Below are 16,110 nucleotides of genomic sequence, written 5' to 3'. Positions count from 1 at the left end.
ACGATCTTCTCTAAGTTGATAGTGCAATATAGAGAGATATAGATTTGGCCTTTCCTGCAACTAAATCTCCATCAATAGATACAAGTGCTGTGACAGTCCCTGTGATTCAGCCACGACAGAATCAAGCCACTTTGTTGGGCTCTGCAGATTTTCATTAGGGAGTCTTTATTTCCAAGAAAAACTGATACATTCAAGTCTTGGAAGGCTCGTAATATAGGTCTCAAAAATATGTGTATGAGGTGGTCAGTTCCAAGGCTGGTGAGTTAATGAAATAGTTTGAGGTAACGACCAGTATGTAAGAAGTGACTTGGCCCGATAGTAACTGAAACTCTAAAAAATGGGATTTTGAATTGGCTTTTTGTGCTGATTCTAAGTATGTAAAATTCATTAAATTTAATGTTCCCATCAAAAGCTATGAACCTGAGGATATTTGCATGATTTTCAAGAATATGGAAAATCACTCCCCAAAAGTCAAGGAATATTAATGAAAAGCTCACCATCAGATTAACAACAGTGTGGAACCCTATTGTAAAGGTTCGAACCTCAATCTGCAAAAACGTGGATTTTTTTTCGTCAGGGTAAACGTGTTGAACCAATTGTCCAAGAATATCGCGAGGGAGCTCCTTCGAAAGAAAATTAAAAGCTCTAGTGCCTCTTCAAAGTGACAAAAATACTGGAGGGCAACTGACCCCCAACCAACGCCCTTTTTCCCAAATGTCATCCGATCAGAGTTTTGAGATATACATTTTATTCACCATATCTGAAAGATTAAATAACTATTCCTCTAGAGATGACATGACCCCCCAAATCCTGGAGGAAGCGCTATAAGTTATGAATTTTGCCTGTTGTCTACGTATAGTGTTTGTATTTGTAAATAAACAGACATTTTCGGGGAGGGGGAATTTTCTACGGGAAGGATTTTCCATGGGGTGAGAATTTTCCGGGGATGGACTTACAAGGGGGAACTTTACATGGGAGAATTTACCAGAACTACACATCATTGTTCCTACTTTCTCTTTGCTGATTCAATTTTTCATGTAGAAATGTCCCAGTTAAATTGTCATGACCCTCCACAGTACCTGGGGGAGGGGCTTATGGATTTTGGACATTATTGATTCTGCCTATTGTTTACATATAGTATTTGTTATTTGGAAGAAAACAAACACTTTTGGGGAGGGGGTTCTTCCCCGGGGAGAATTTTCTATGGACCGGAAGTTTCCGGGGATGAACTTACAAGGTGAAATTTTACACGGAAAAATTTCCAGAGCTCGAAATTTATCTTACTTTCTCTTTGCTGATTCAATTTTACATATAAAGATGTTCCAGGGAAATTATCCGGGGGAAATTTTCAGAGAAGTTAAAATTGTCCATGACACTTCGTTGTGGGAGGTAGGGAATTTCCACAGGAGAAACTCTCCGTGGGGGAATTTTTTGCTGGAGAAATTTTTCACGGGAGAATTTTCTGCGAAAAAAAAACTTTCCAATGGGAGGATGGCATTTCCCGGGAAAATTTGCCATGATTCGAAAATAGATTCGAAATTAAATGAAAAACATCTTTTTTCAGAGGAAAGTAGGTTAAAGAGAATTTCTTGGCAAAATTGTCCAGAAGAAAATTTATGGGCGGAATGTTCAGCAGGGATGGATTTATCGTAGGGTGGTAGAGATTTTACCCAGGCTTAATTTTCCATGGAGGAATTTCGTGGGGGGGGGAGGATTTTCCAAAGAAGAAAGAGGTAGATTTTCCATTATTATTGGAAAACGATCAGAAATGAAATAAATAAACAAGTTTTTTCAGCTAAAACTATCGAGCAATATTGAAACTTGAAGGGAAAAGAAATCATACCGCATATGAGGGGAGATACCCCCTCCTCAATGCCTCGTTCTATACGCTAAAGTTTGACTTTTTGTCCAGATTTTGTAAGAACAGCTGCTGAAACTTAAGGGTCGTTTAACTAGAATAAGAAGCTTTTTAAAATACTAAAAAAAATCTATGAGGAGCATTCCTCTCAAATATACAATAATTTCTTTTCATCTTAAGTTTTAATGCTAATCCTTACTTTCCTTAAAAAAAATATATATATGAGGAGCATCCCTCTCAAATATGCAATATTTTCTGTTCATCTTAAGTTTTAATACTAATCCTTACTTTCCTTTAAATAAAAACATATATGAGGAACATCCCTCTCAAATATGCAGTATTTTTTGTTTATCTTAAGTTTTAATGCTGATCCTTACTTTCCTTTAAAAAAAACATATATGAGGAACATCCCTCTCAAATATGCAGGATTTTTTGTTTATCTTAAGTTTTAATACTAATCCTTACTTTCCTTTAAATAAAAACATATATGAGGAACATCCCTCTCAAATATGCAGTAATTTTTGTTTATCTTAAGTTTTAATACTAATCCTTACTTTCCTTTAAATAAAAACATATATGAGGAACATCCCTCTCAAATATGCAGTATTTTTTGTTTATCTTAAGTTTTAATGCTGATCCTTACTTTCCTTTAAAAAAAACATATACGAGGATCATCCCTCTCAAATATGCAATAATTTCTGTTCATCTTAAGTTTTAATGCTTATCCTTACTTTCCTTTAAAAAAAAACTTATATGAGGAACATCCCTCTCAAATATGCAGTATTTTTTGTTTATCTTAAGTTTTAATACTAATCCTTACTTTCCTTTAAATAAAAACATATATGAGGAACATCCCTCTCAAATATGCATTATTTTTTGTTTATCTTAAGTTTTAATTCTTATCCTTACTTTCCTTTAAATAAAAACATATATGAGGAACATCCCTCTCAAATATGCAGTATTTTTTGTTTATCTTAAGTTTTAATACTAATCCTTACTTTCCTTTAAATAAAAACATATATGAGGAACATCCCTCTCAAATATGCATTATTTTTTTTTTATCTTAAGTTTTAATACTAATCCTTACTTTCCTTTAAATAAAAACATATATGAGGAACATCCCTCTCAAATATGCAGTATTTTTTGTTTATCTTAAGTTTTAATGCTGATCCTTACTTTCCTTTAAAAAAAACATATATGAGGAACATCCCTCTCATATATGCAGGATTTTTTGTTTATCTTAAGTTTTAATACTAATCCTTACTTTCCTTTAAATAAAAACATATATGAGGAACATCCCTCTCAAATATGCAGTAATTTTTGTTTATCTTAAGTTTTAATACTAATCCTTACTTTCCTTTAAATAAAATCATATATGAGGAACATCCCTCTCATATATGCAGTATTTTTTGTTTATCTTAAGTTTTAATGCTGATCCTTACTTTCCTTTAAAAAAAAAACATAAATGAGGATCATCCCTCTCAAATATGCAATAATTTCTGTTCATCTTAAGTGTTAATGCTCATCCTTACTTTCCTTAAAAAAAACATATTCAATTGCTGAAAGGTGAAACCAATTCTCAGGGGAAAATATTGACATGTTACTGTTTTTGAATAGACAAAATTAGCCAGTAGGTTATCTTTCTTTATCCTGAACCCGAGTAATTTCAAATCTGGATTTCTTTGGTATTAGTTTTGTAATCGAAGTTTGTTTTTATTGTTTGATTTTATATTATCCAAAGTTTAAAAAAATCGCGCAAAATCAGCTTTATACAATTTTTTATTGATCTTTTGCAAGGCCAAGAGTTAATCTGAACAAAAAAAAACTGATCAAAAATATCGAAATCGATATATGGAATATCGAAATAAAAAATATCGATATCTCCATATATCGTTTGAACAAGTTATCGCCCAACACTACAAGAAATAGCTCAGAAAACCAACATTTTTTTGCGATACAAACTTATTATAATAGAATTGTCGTATTTACTGGGAAAACGTGACCTCTGGGGTGCTACCATTTCGACTAACCATCACAAGCACTAAACGTCATTTCGTCGACAAGAAAAATCCATCAGAACCACTAACCGTCAGAACGTCGACAGGTATAACATCGACACGTCAGTTCACAGGCAGTCATAACCGTAACCCGTCAGAACGTCGACAATCACAACATCGACACATCAGGACATCGACAAAGTCCGTCAGGACACCGACAAAAAAATTATAAATTTATATAATAGTAACAAGTGTATAATAGTTAAGAAACAACTTTCGGCTATATATTTTCACATCAGGGGGGTGAGGGTAAAGCATAGCATATATTAAATACGTAACCTAACCTAACCTAGGTACCTTTTTCCCCTAAACCTCAAAAAACTGAAGCCTTAAAATTTTAGATGTTATGACAGGTTTTGTCGATGTCCTGACGTGTCGATGTTATGACTGTCGACGTTCTGACGGGTAGCGATTGTGACTGTCGATGAACTGACGCGTCGATATTATGACTGGGAAGGCGTCGGGACATCGACAGGTTAGGACCATTACCGTCAGGACATCGACAAAATCTGTCATAACATCGACAAAAAATCCGTCAGAACCACTAACCGTCAGGACATCGACAGTCATAACATCGATTGTATGGATCTTTGACTGAACTAACAATTAATGTGTCTACTTTTCTTTTGAAGCAATCGGTAAAACCTCAGCGCCTTTTTTGTAGAAAATCGGTTAATGGCTCTTGGTCTGAGAGTATTCTATTTGTTTTCTTCTGAAAATAATCTTGGTATCTTCTTTGTTTCAGGGAGATCAAGAGTTTGGTAGATTTCCCGAAAAATTAATTGAAGTGGAAACACTGCTAATAGTTTACCATAAATAATTCTTCTTAGGCTGTATTCCAGGTTGCGAACCGTTGTAACTTTGCTTTAACTACAGAAGTTACTTGACATGACATGACATGACGCTAGTTACGTGGCACTGGGAATGGTTTTGAAGTAACTACTGGCTTATTAGGTTTGCAAGGGTATCTTCATGATTTTCAAGTGCATTCATTGTTCTTTCATTAAAATAATACTTTCAACATGTTTTGTATTTATAGGAAGAATGATAATGATGCACAGTTACTCCACTAAAGATGCTTCTTAACTATTATTAGTAAAAGCAACTAAAAAAGTAAATTCATAGTAACTTTTCTGTCATTTAAGCTACTATGAAAATGTCAGATGAAACGAAAAAGTTAAATTTTCATAACTTGAATTACTTTTTGTTTAACCTGGAAAGCAGCCTTAATGACATGTTTTGCAGATTGTCAACTTTGATAGGAGACCATCCGGTTATTGTTACCTAAAATATGATTCCAGTTTTAGCTGTATCTTGACTATTTAGATAGATTAATTCTGACTTAATTGTGACTGCAATTAAGACCCATGGTGTAACTAAATGATGAAAAAAAAGTGCGGTTTTCTATGCAAGACTCATGGTTGTTTTCTGTGCAGTTTTCCATGCAGTTTTTTTTTAAATAATTTAGATTTTTTAAAATACTTTCTTTGAATAAATTAGTTGAAGTATTCTAAAGACGAGCGCTTTTCCCCCAGGAAATGATGGGCGAATTATTTATTATAAGATACGTGTTAAATCCTTACTATTATCTTTACTAAAAATTAATTTCGATGTTAAGCTTAGACACGTAATTATTACAGAGATTTCCCATGCTTAATCGTGGCTGCAGCTACCGCTACAACCAGAATCAAACACTATTAAGGTGCCATGAGAACTAAAAAACTAAAAAAAAAATATGCATGATTCTAAACATTCACAGATTTAAAAAATAGCATATGTCATTAAGTGCAAAAAAAGGAATAGAACACGATTTTAGGCTTATCCTCCCACTGGCTTTATCCTGGCAAAAATCTTCCTAGTTTTGGTATAGTTTTTCTTGGCTTTCTCTGCATTCTGGGCTTAGGCAACCCCCAGTTCCCTTCCAAAACCCTGTGGCCTGTCTGTTTTATGAGGACTGGTTTTCTGGGTCCAGTGTAAAAGATATTGACAGCTTTCTTGGAGATTTTAAAGATTAATTTTGAACTCAGATCTTTTGAGTTCCCCCGAAGCCCAACAGCATATAGAACATGCCCTCTTTTTGGCTCAGTGATATGACGTTTGAAAAAACGTTTCAACAAAAATTTCTAGATGTTTTAAAGGTAAATAAAAACTGAACACATCGAAGTAAAACGGAAAAAATTTTAGATGTTGCCGGGGGAAACTTCCTATGAAACAACAAATGGTAAACCGCCTATAAGGCTATGCACATAACAACAGGTCATAATTACGCTTAATTAATTCTATTATATAGCATTAAAAGTGCCAATTAGACGATGTTTGCCCCCCTGGAATCCAGCTTATGGGCGCCCATGGTTTTGCTTTTGTGGTTTCGGTAAAGCGCTAGTTTCATATAATCATACAAACATAGGGAAATATTATCAGTCGGATAATTTGCACTAGTTTTATCGAAATATGTTAGACAGACTATAAAGCAATAGTTTTAAGCTTCAACTTCACTTTTTTCTTCCCTCAGAAAACTTAGTTTTTTTTTAAATTAATCTATCTAAATAGTCAAGATACAGCTAAAACTGGAATCATATTTTAGGTAACAATAACCGGATGGTCTCAATTCCCCCAGGGAGAGTTTCTCTTGTGGAAATTCCCTACCTCCCACAACGAAGTGTCATGGACAATTTTAACTTCTCTGAAAATTTTCCTCGGATAATTTCCCTGGAACATCTTTATATGTAAAATTGAATCAGCAAAGAGAAAGTAAGATAAATTTCGAGCTCTGGAAATTTTTCCGTGTAAAATTTCACCTTGTAAGTTCATCCCCGGAAACTTCCGGTCCATAGAAAATTCTCCCCGGGGAAGAACCCCCTCCCAAAAAGTGTTTGTTTTCTTCCAAATAACAAATACTATATGTAAACAATAGGCAGAATCAATAATGTCCAAAATCCATAAGCCCCTGCCCCAGGTACTGTGGAGGGTCATGACAATTTAACTGGGACATTTCTACATGGAAAACTGAATCGGCAAAGAGAAAGTAGGAACAATGATGTGTAGTTCTGGTAAATTCTCCCGTGTAAAGTTCCCCCTTGTAAGTCCATCCCCGGAAACTTCTCACCCCATGGAAAACCCTCCCCGTAGAAAATTCCCCCTCTCCGAAAATGTCTGTTTATTTACAAATACAAACACTATACGTAGACAACAGGCGAAATTCATAACTTATAGCACTTCCTCCAGGATTTGGGGGGTCATGTCATCTCTAGAGGAATAGTTATTTAATCTTTCAGATATGGTGAATAAAATGTATATCTCAAAATTTTGATCGGATGACATTGGGGAAAAAGGGCGTTGGTTGGGGGTCAGTTGCCCTCCAGTATTTTTGTCACTTTGAAGGGGCACTAGAGCTTTTAATTTTCTTTCGAAGGAGCCCCCTCGCGATATTCTTGGATAATTGGTTCAACACGATTACCCTGACGAAAAAAAATCCACGTTTTTGCAGATTGAGGTTCGAACCTTTACAATAGGGTTCTACACTATTGTTAATCTGATGGTGCGCTTTTCATTAATATTCCTTGACTTTTGAGGGGGTGATTTTCCATTTTCTTGAAAATCATGCAAATATCCTCAGGTTCGTAGCTTTTGATGGGAACATTAAACTTAATGAATTTTACATACTTAGAATCAGCACAAAAAGCCAATTCAAAATCCCATTTTTTAGAGTTTCGGTTACTATCGGGCCAAGTCACTCCTAACATACTGGTCGTTACCCTAAACTATTTCATTAACTCACCAGCCTTGGAACTGATCACCTCATACACATATTTTTGAGACCTATATTACGAGTCTTCCAAGACTTGAAAATATTGCATATTTGAGAGGGATACTCCTCATGAATATTTTTTTTTTAAAGGAAAGTAAGGATTAGCATTAAAACTTAAGATGAAAAGAAATTATTGCATATTTGAGAGGAATGCTCCTCATATATGTTTTTTTTTTTAAGAAAAGTAAGGATCAGCATTAAAACTTAAGATTGAACAGAAATTATTGCATATTTGAGAGGGATGCTCCTCATAGATTTTTTTTTTAGTATTTTAAAAAACTTCTTATTCTAGTTAAATGACCCTTGTGTTTCAGGAGTTGTTCTCAAAGAATCAAGGACAAAAAGTCAAACTTTATCATATAGAGCAAGGCATTGAGGAGGGAGTATCTCCCCTTATATGCGGTATGGTTTCTTTTCGCTTTAAGTTTAAATACTGGTCCCTAGTTTCATTTGAAAAAACTTGTTTATTTAATTCATTTCTGATCGTTTTCCAATAATACTGGAAAATCTATCTCTTACCTCTTTGGAAAATCCTCCCCCCCCCCACGAAATTCCTCCATGGAAAATTAAGCCTGGGTAAAATCTCTACCACCCTACGATAAATCCATCCCTGCTGAACATTCCGCCCATAATTTTTCTTCTGGACAATTTCGCCAAGAAATTCTCTTTAACCTACTTTCCTCTGAAAAAAGATGTTTTTCATTTAATTTCTAATCTATTTTCGAATCCTGGCAAATTTTCCCTGGAAATGCCATCCTCCCCATGGAAAGTTTTTATTCGTAGAAAATTCTCCCATGAAAAATTTTTCCAGCAAAAAATTCCCCCACGGAGAGTTTCTCCTGTGGAAATTCCCTACCTCCCACAGCGAAGTGTCATGGACAATTTTAACTTCTCTGAAAATTTCCCCCGGATAATTTCCCTGGAACATCTTTATATGTAAAATTGAATCAGCAAAGAGAAAGGAAGATAAATTTCGAGCTCTGGAAATTTTTCCGTGTAAAATTTCACCTTGTAAGTTCATCCCCGGAAACTTCCGGTCCATAGAAAATTCTCCCCGGGGAAAAACCCCCTCCCAAAAAGTGTTTGTTTTCTTCCAAATAACAAATACTATATGTAAACAATAGGCAGAATCAATAATGTCCAAAATCCATAAGTCCCTCCCCCAGGTACTGTGGAGGGACATTACAATTTAACCGGAACATCTTTTAATGAAAAATTGAGTCGGCAAAAAGAAAGTAGGAACAATGATGTGTAGTTCTGGTAAATTCTCCCATGTAAAGTTCCCCCTTGTAAGTCCATCCCCGGAAAGTTCTCACCCCAAGGAAAATCCTTCCCGTAGAAAATTCCCCCTCTCCGAAAATGTCTGTTTATTTACAAATACAAACACTATACGTAGACAACAGGCAAAATTCATAACTTATAGCGCTTCCTCCAGGATTTGGGGGGTCATGTCATCTCTAGAGGAATAGTTATTTAATCTTTCAGATATGGGGAATAAAATGTATATCTCAAACTTTTGATCGGATGACATTGGGGAAAAAGGGCGTTGGTTGGGGGTCAGTTGCCCTCCAGTATTTTTGTCACTTTGAAGAGGCACTAGAGCTTTTAATTTTCTTTCGAAGGAGCCCCCTTGCGATATTCTTGGACATTTGGTTCAACACGATTACCCTGACGAAAAAAAAATCCACGTTTTTGCAGATTGAGGTTCGAACCTTTACAATAGGGTTCCACACTATTGTTAATCTGATGGTGAGCTTTTCATTAGTATTGCTTGACTTTTGGGGTGTGATTTTCCATTTTCTTGAAAATCATGGAAATATCCTCAGGTTCGTAGCTTTTGATGGGAACATTAAATTTAATGAATTTTACATACCTTGGAACTGATCACCTCATACACATATTTTTGAGACCTATATTACGAGTCTTCCAAGACTTGAATGTATCAGTTTTTCTTGGAACTAAAGACTCCCTAATGAAAATCTGCAGAGCCCAACAAAGTGGCTTGATTCTGTCGTGGCTGAATCACAGGGACTGTCACAGCACTTGTATCTATTGATGGAGATTTAGTTGCAAGAAAGGCCAAATCTATATCTCTCTGTATATCGCACTATCAAATTGGAGAAGATCGTCAGTGGAAATATACATATTCATGAAATTCAGATCAAGATATGTGGAAATCATGACGGGTGTGATCTGAGCAACTCCTATAAGCCTAGAAGGCATTGTATACAGCCAAGTCTTTTGGAGGTCCTCAGCATCATTATAAACTCCACCCTCACTAAACGTATTTTGAATTTGAGAACAAGCTCTGCCAACTTATGGATACAGGTATGTATGCTGTGTATCAGCATGTATGAGTAACGAAACAACTTTAATAACGAAACAACTTTCTATGTTGGATCTTTTCTGCTGGACGTTCACCGGTATAATAGCAGAAAAAGCTGAAAATAGTACAAAAAAATATCGTTTTCGATATCGATATTTACGTTTCGGTATTTAATATCGATATTTGCTCCGATACATGACTATATCAATATCGATATTGAATATCCCCCAACACTAATTTCTTGTTCGTTTTTGTTGTCATTTCAAACGCTATAACTTCCAATGATTTGTTTGGTACCTCTGATCAGGCACAAACAGTGGCGTCGTTTGGGGAAGAGGGACTAGGGGGTCTGTTGCCCCCAATAATTTGAAGGAAAAAATTATTATATAGCTCATGCCTTTGACTCTCTAGATGTAGACACTTATTGCCCCCTTCCCAATAAAATGATGAAGCTACGCCCCTGAATACAGTTGCACATATAGGGGAGGGACCAAGGCCGTATCTGGGGGGAGTAGAGGGCTTAAACTCCCTTCCCGAAGTGTTTTCCAAACTCGCAAAAAACATATAATTTTTAATATGTTTTTAAAGTTTTTTTTTGTAAGCCATACCCCCAAAAAAATCATTTTGTATCCTCCTCCCCCCCCCCAAAAAAAAAAAAAATCCTGGATATGGCCCTGGGAGCGGCATATGATTCAGTCCCCAGCAACGAATATTGATGATTTTCATAGATGTTCGTGTACATTCCTATAGATATTCATAAATATCTATAATTCTCAGGCAATACCGCCCCCCCTCCAAAAAAATTTATAATAAAATCATCAGCTCTCTAGATGAGTTTATGCTTATAATGCTAACAAAGCTCTTTATAAATTGTTTATTCTTTTCTGCATCAATTAGCGTTTATCCTATTTTTTCTCCTCAATCTGATTTCTAAAAACTTTGTCAGTAGAAACAAAACGGAACTAATACACATGGTATTGGTTAGTTTGCTGGTAAAGAGAACTTTTGGAACTCATACCCTTCCCAAAACCTTATGATTTCAACTATTTTACCCTTCATTCCTAATCTTTTCTATACAATTTAACCATTGGTTGCACTCATTTTCATTTACCCTCCCCCCTTTTTCTTGATTACATTCCTTCTACAACTAGATTTATTGTGGTGTCTTAAATTGTCCAGGCCTAAGATGTCACTTCTGGATTTATTTCATTGTCACCCAAGAAATGATTACCTTACAAGGAAAAGAAAAGGTTTGAATAAAGTGAAGTAAGTGAAATAATTTTGTACTGCGGTGGTTCCAATGGTGTACTTTTTTTTTGATCCAACGCCTTCTTTTTAGGTGGTTTCAGACTATTTTTAATTTCAATAAATTTGTTTTCGAAATAGCATTTTCCTATGCTGACTAGTTGAGATAATAGTTACTATTTAGAGGCTCATTCGCCTCTCTCATGGGCTCAGCAACGCCCATCATTCCCCCAAGACATTCAATCAAAATTTTGAGATAGCCATTTTGTTCAGCGTAGCTGATTTCCAGATAGAAAATATGTTTTTGAGGAGGACACTCCCCCACAACCCTCAGGGCAAGGGTTTTAAGTTATGGCCAGGGGGCATATAATGTTTTTATAGAAGGTGGTGTCGTAGAAACTTCAAAAAAAGCTCATTCGATTGGAAATTCAAAGTGCTAGTGCCCTTTTTAATAGTCGTGAGTGATTGGAGGACAGCTAGCCCCCCCCCCTCCTTACACCCATCATTCCCCCAAACACATCAAATAAAAATTTTGAGATAGCCATTTCGTTCAGCGTAGTTGATTTACAGATAGAAAATATATTTTTGAGGAGGACACTCCCCCACAACCCTCAGGGCAAGGATTTTCAGTTATACCCTGGGGGCATACAAGGTTTTTTTTATAGAAGGTGTTGTCATAGAAACTTAAAAACAGGCTCATTCGATTGGAAATGCAAAGGGTTAATACCCTTTTTAATAGTCGAAAGTGATTGGAGGGCAACTAGCCCCCCAACGCCCATCATTCCCCCAAACACATCCAATTCAAATTTGAGATAGCCATTTTGTTCAGCGTAGTTTATTTCAAAATAGAAACTATTTTTTGAGGAGGACACTCCCCCACAACCCTCAGGGCAAGGGTTTTAAGTTATGCCCTGGGGGCATATAAGGTTTTTGTAGAAGACGTCGTCGCAGAAACTTCAAAACAGGCTCATTCTATTTGAAATTCAAAGGGCTAGTACCCTTTTTAATAGTCGAAAGTGATTTGAGTGCAACTAGCCCCCCCCCCCTCCACACCCTTCATTCCCCCAAACACGTCCAATCAAAATTTTGAGATAGCCATTTTGTTCAGCGTAGTTGATTTCCACATAGAAAATATATTTTCGAGGAGGACACTCCCTCACCTCCCTCAGGGCAAGGGTTTTAAGTTATGCCCTGGGGGTATATAAGGTTTTTAAAGAAGGCGTTGTCGTAGAACAATAAAAGCTCATTCGACTGAAAATTCAAAGGGCTAGTGCCCTTTTTAATATCGAAAGTAATTGGAGGGCAACTAGCCCCCCCCCGCCCCACACCCATCATTCCCCCAAACACATCCATTTGGCGGAGGATACTCCCCCACAGCCCTCTGGGCAAGGGTTTTAAGTTATGCCCTGGGGGCATATAAGGTTTTTATTGAAATCTTTGTCGTAGAAACTTGAAAAAGGGCTCACTCGATTTGAAATTCAAAGGGCTAGTACCCTTTTTAATAGTCGAAAGTGATTATTAATATTTTTTGTTGTTGTTGTTGTTTAGACCAGTGCACTTCGTATCGAAGGAGTTGTCGTGGGAACTTTGGAAAGGGTTCATTCAATTGAAAATAGAAAGGACTGATGTCCTTTTTAATAGTCGAAAGTGATTGGAGGGCTACTAATTCCCCTTCCACTCCCACCCTCCCACGTCCACCCTCCCATTTGCCCATTATTTTTAAAAACTAAATGTTGCCTTAAGATTAAATAAAAATGCACTGTCATAATGCTAATTCCCAATGAGGCATCTCAGCAGTATCCCAAGAACTACTGAGGGTATTATGTTCAAACTTTTGAGGCTACTTCTGCTCTTAAAATTTAACCAAATCAAAATAGCCTAAGGATATCCAAGCTATCAAAGAAAATAAACAGATTTCTTAACGAATGTCATCAAGTTTTCCAATTCAGGTCAACTAGAAGAAGTATGAAACTAAATTAAACAGTACTATGAGTGTCCAGATTTTTAAAAGTGTTTATGTTGTTAAGAACTGCTGAAAATTTTCTGCAGCATACAAATAGCAGGCCAAACTATAAAGTCTTAAAAAACGAAAAGATTTAAAGTGTTACTTTCTTTTTCCCTGACAAGACTATGTCAATATAAAACAAACAGAAATTAACTAAAAAAACCTTTTCCACAAAATAAGTTTTTTAAAGAAAAGTAAAGAACTTTATTAAACAAAAAATGATCAAAAATAAAATCAAATAATCTACCAAGCGTGAAACTACCTCAAATCAGCATTGATAAATAAATGAAACCCAAAACGAACAGAAATTGCAATAAATAACCAAGTCAAACTCAAACCGAGCACAAATTAACTTAATTTCGGCGCAAAACCCCTATGCCTTCCCAAGGCCATAACAAAATTTGCACTTTACTCAAAAAATACAAATAAATGTGCATTGTCAGTTTAATATACTTATACTGATATTTAGTAATCAAAATGTTAAAATTATTTGATTTATTAAAGTTATAAAAGTAAAAACATTTATGTTTTTTTTCAGTAAAGTGCAAATTTTGTTCTGACCTTGGGAAGGCATAGGGGTTTTGCGCCCATCCTATGTTAATTTCTGCTCGTTTTGAGTTTGACTTGGTTATTTATTGTAATTTCTGTTCATTTTGGGTTTCATTTATTTATCGATGCTGATTTATGGTAGTTTCACGCTTGGTAGATTATTTGATTTTATTTTTGATCATTTTTTGTTTAATGGAGTTCTTTACTTTTCTTTGAAAAACTTATTTTGTGGAATTTTTTTTTTAATTAATATGAATCAAGATGTTCCTGATTTCGACAACTAGCATATTATTAAAATTGGATCTCCTATCTGAAGTAAGTCTGATTATTAGTGTTTTTTTTTTTTTTTTTTTTTTTTTTTTTTTTAACCTCTCGATATTCCTCTCTGAATCGTTCCTGTTCCTGTGGAATGTCGTGTATAAATAATTTTCTAAGATTTGTTGCATATATAAAGCATATGACAAAGAATCCATTTATATAGTGTTTTAAATATATTTATAATAAAAGTATGAAATTTCTGAAATAAAAAAAAAATCGTGAAAAGGTATCGTGGTTACAGCGGTAGCTGCAACCTAGTAAAGAACGAACCTCAGCCCAAAGTACCAAAAATTAAAAAACGCGTTTAAAAAAAAACTGGTCATTGATAAAGATTGTCATTTCTAGCTGATTCAGAAATGGTAACCATTATCTAAATTAGGCTTAATAGTAAAACATTATTTTGAATACAAACTTATGGTAATTTCGAAAAATAGCCTGAGACCTAAAAAATGACGTTGGATAGAAATAAAAAGTTTACCATTGGAATCGCCATGGCGCAAAATTATGGAATATAAACAGAAAAAAAATTAAAAATAAATTACCAGTCCCTGTTTTATGAAATCTTTAATGGCTTGGGTGACGCTTATCTCATCGCCAGTCCAAAATATGTATTCTGCCATATCGTGTGACGTATCTTCAGCTGAATCTAACGGCCAATCCTCTGTCTGTAAAGAGACACGAAATACTTCAAAATATATTTGTAATACTTGACCTGACTGAACCTATCTCGGAATATAAGAAGAAAAAAAGAAAACATCGTAGAGTGCACTATTTTCAGAGGAAAAACATTTGACCCCTTCTCTCAATCACCAAATTACATGCCTTCCTAATCCTCTCAACAAAGAAAAATTTTCCCTACAAGTTTAAACCCGGACCCTCAGCCGCGAGACAAAATTAGGTAGATCCTCTTGTAATCGGAAACAAATTGGGCTCTGATACTGGTTTCAACTTCTATTTTTTATAACTTCATTGATTGGCTATTTGGTTAGGTGTTACGGACCCTTACCAACTACACAAAGGGCGATCGATATATAGTCTATATTCTAAATCTACCAATTGTCCCACCCCCTATTCGAACAAATACAGTAGACATGTTCAATGATTTTCAAAGCATGATCATTTAGGGAATAATTAGGGTGTTGTCCTCAATGGTTAAATGTCAATCCTTAAAAAAAAAACAAGATTGATGTTTCACGATCTAGCAGTATAAACTGTCAAACCTAAAACAAGCAGGAATAACTTATATGAATAAAGAAGTGAAGCTGAACAAAGATTATTTAAAATGAATAAGGAATCTTAACTTAAAAAACAGTATATCCACCCCTCATAACCCTCTAATATATATATATATATATATATATATATATATATATATATATATATATATATATATATATATATATATATATATATATATATATATATATATATATATATAATAACGAATTCATACTGAATTCACTATTAATTCTGTAACAATCAGTTTCCTTTCAGTTGTACGGTATATAAAATATTTTCATCGAATGCTTTAATAGTTATTATAGACATTTATCTTAATGCTTGATATGACTAAATTCATTCAGTTAGCTAAATTTCTTATATATTTATCTTCATTGATTTATTGTTGCACATCAGCTACTACAAAGTGAGGGCGGTGGGTTATTATGTAGGCGGAGGGAGGGTGACCAGATTACCTAAAAGATTTCATTTCAATGCCCAAGTTAGCGAACTTTCAAACTAATTTTTTGATCCTTCAGATAAATATAGAAGGGATTGTGTGTGTCGGGGGGGGGGGGGGGCACTTTTCGATCACTTTTAGTAATTGACTATCTGAAAAATGGATCTGACGCTGTTGGTGTGTACGTATATCCAGGGTTTAGAAAAAGGGCACGGCAGGGGTCTGCCTGCCCTCCAGTGTCTTTTGACCCTTAAAAAAAGAGATAA

At 35.1% G+C, this 16,110-nt stretch overlaps 1 protein-coding gene across 1 annotated transcript in view; it reads right to left on the bottom strand.

Annotated features, from left to right (window-relative positions):
- LOC148939315 (uncharacterized) overlaps positions 1-16,110 on the bottom strand; it is a 127,273-nt gene that overhangs the window by 97,972 nt on the left and 13,191 nt on the right. The window contains exon 4 of the mRNA XM_089106843.1: positions 14,709-14,831. Coding sequence (XP_088962969.1) covers positions 14,709-14,831 — 123 coding nt within the window. The remainder of the gene's footprint in view (positions 1-14,708; positions 14,832-16,110) is intronic.

The sequence above is a fragment of the Artemia sp. Qi Xiang Cuo genome, chromosome 21 (assembly GCF_049724085.1).
Source record: "Artemia sp. Qi Xiang Cuo chromosome 21, ASM4972408v1, whole genome shotgun sequence".
In the NCBI taxonomy this organism is placed as follows: domain Eukaryota; kingdom Metazoa; phylum Arthropoda; class Branchiopoda; order Anostraca; family Artemiidae; genus Artemia; species Artemia sp. Qi Xiang Cuo.
Note: the sequence above shows the minus strand (reverse complement) of the source record. Positions and strands in the feature narration are given on the sequence as shown.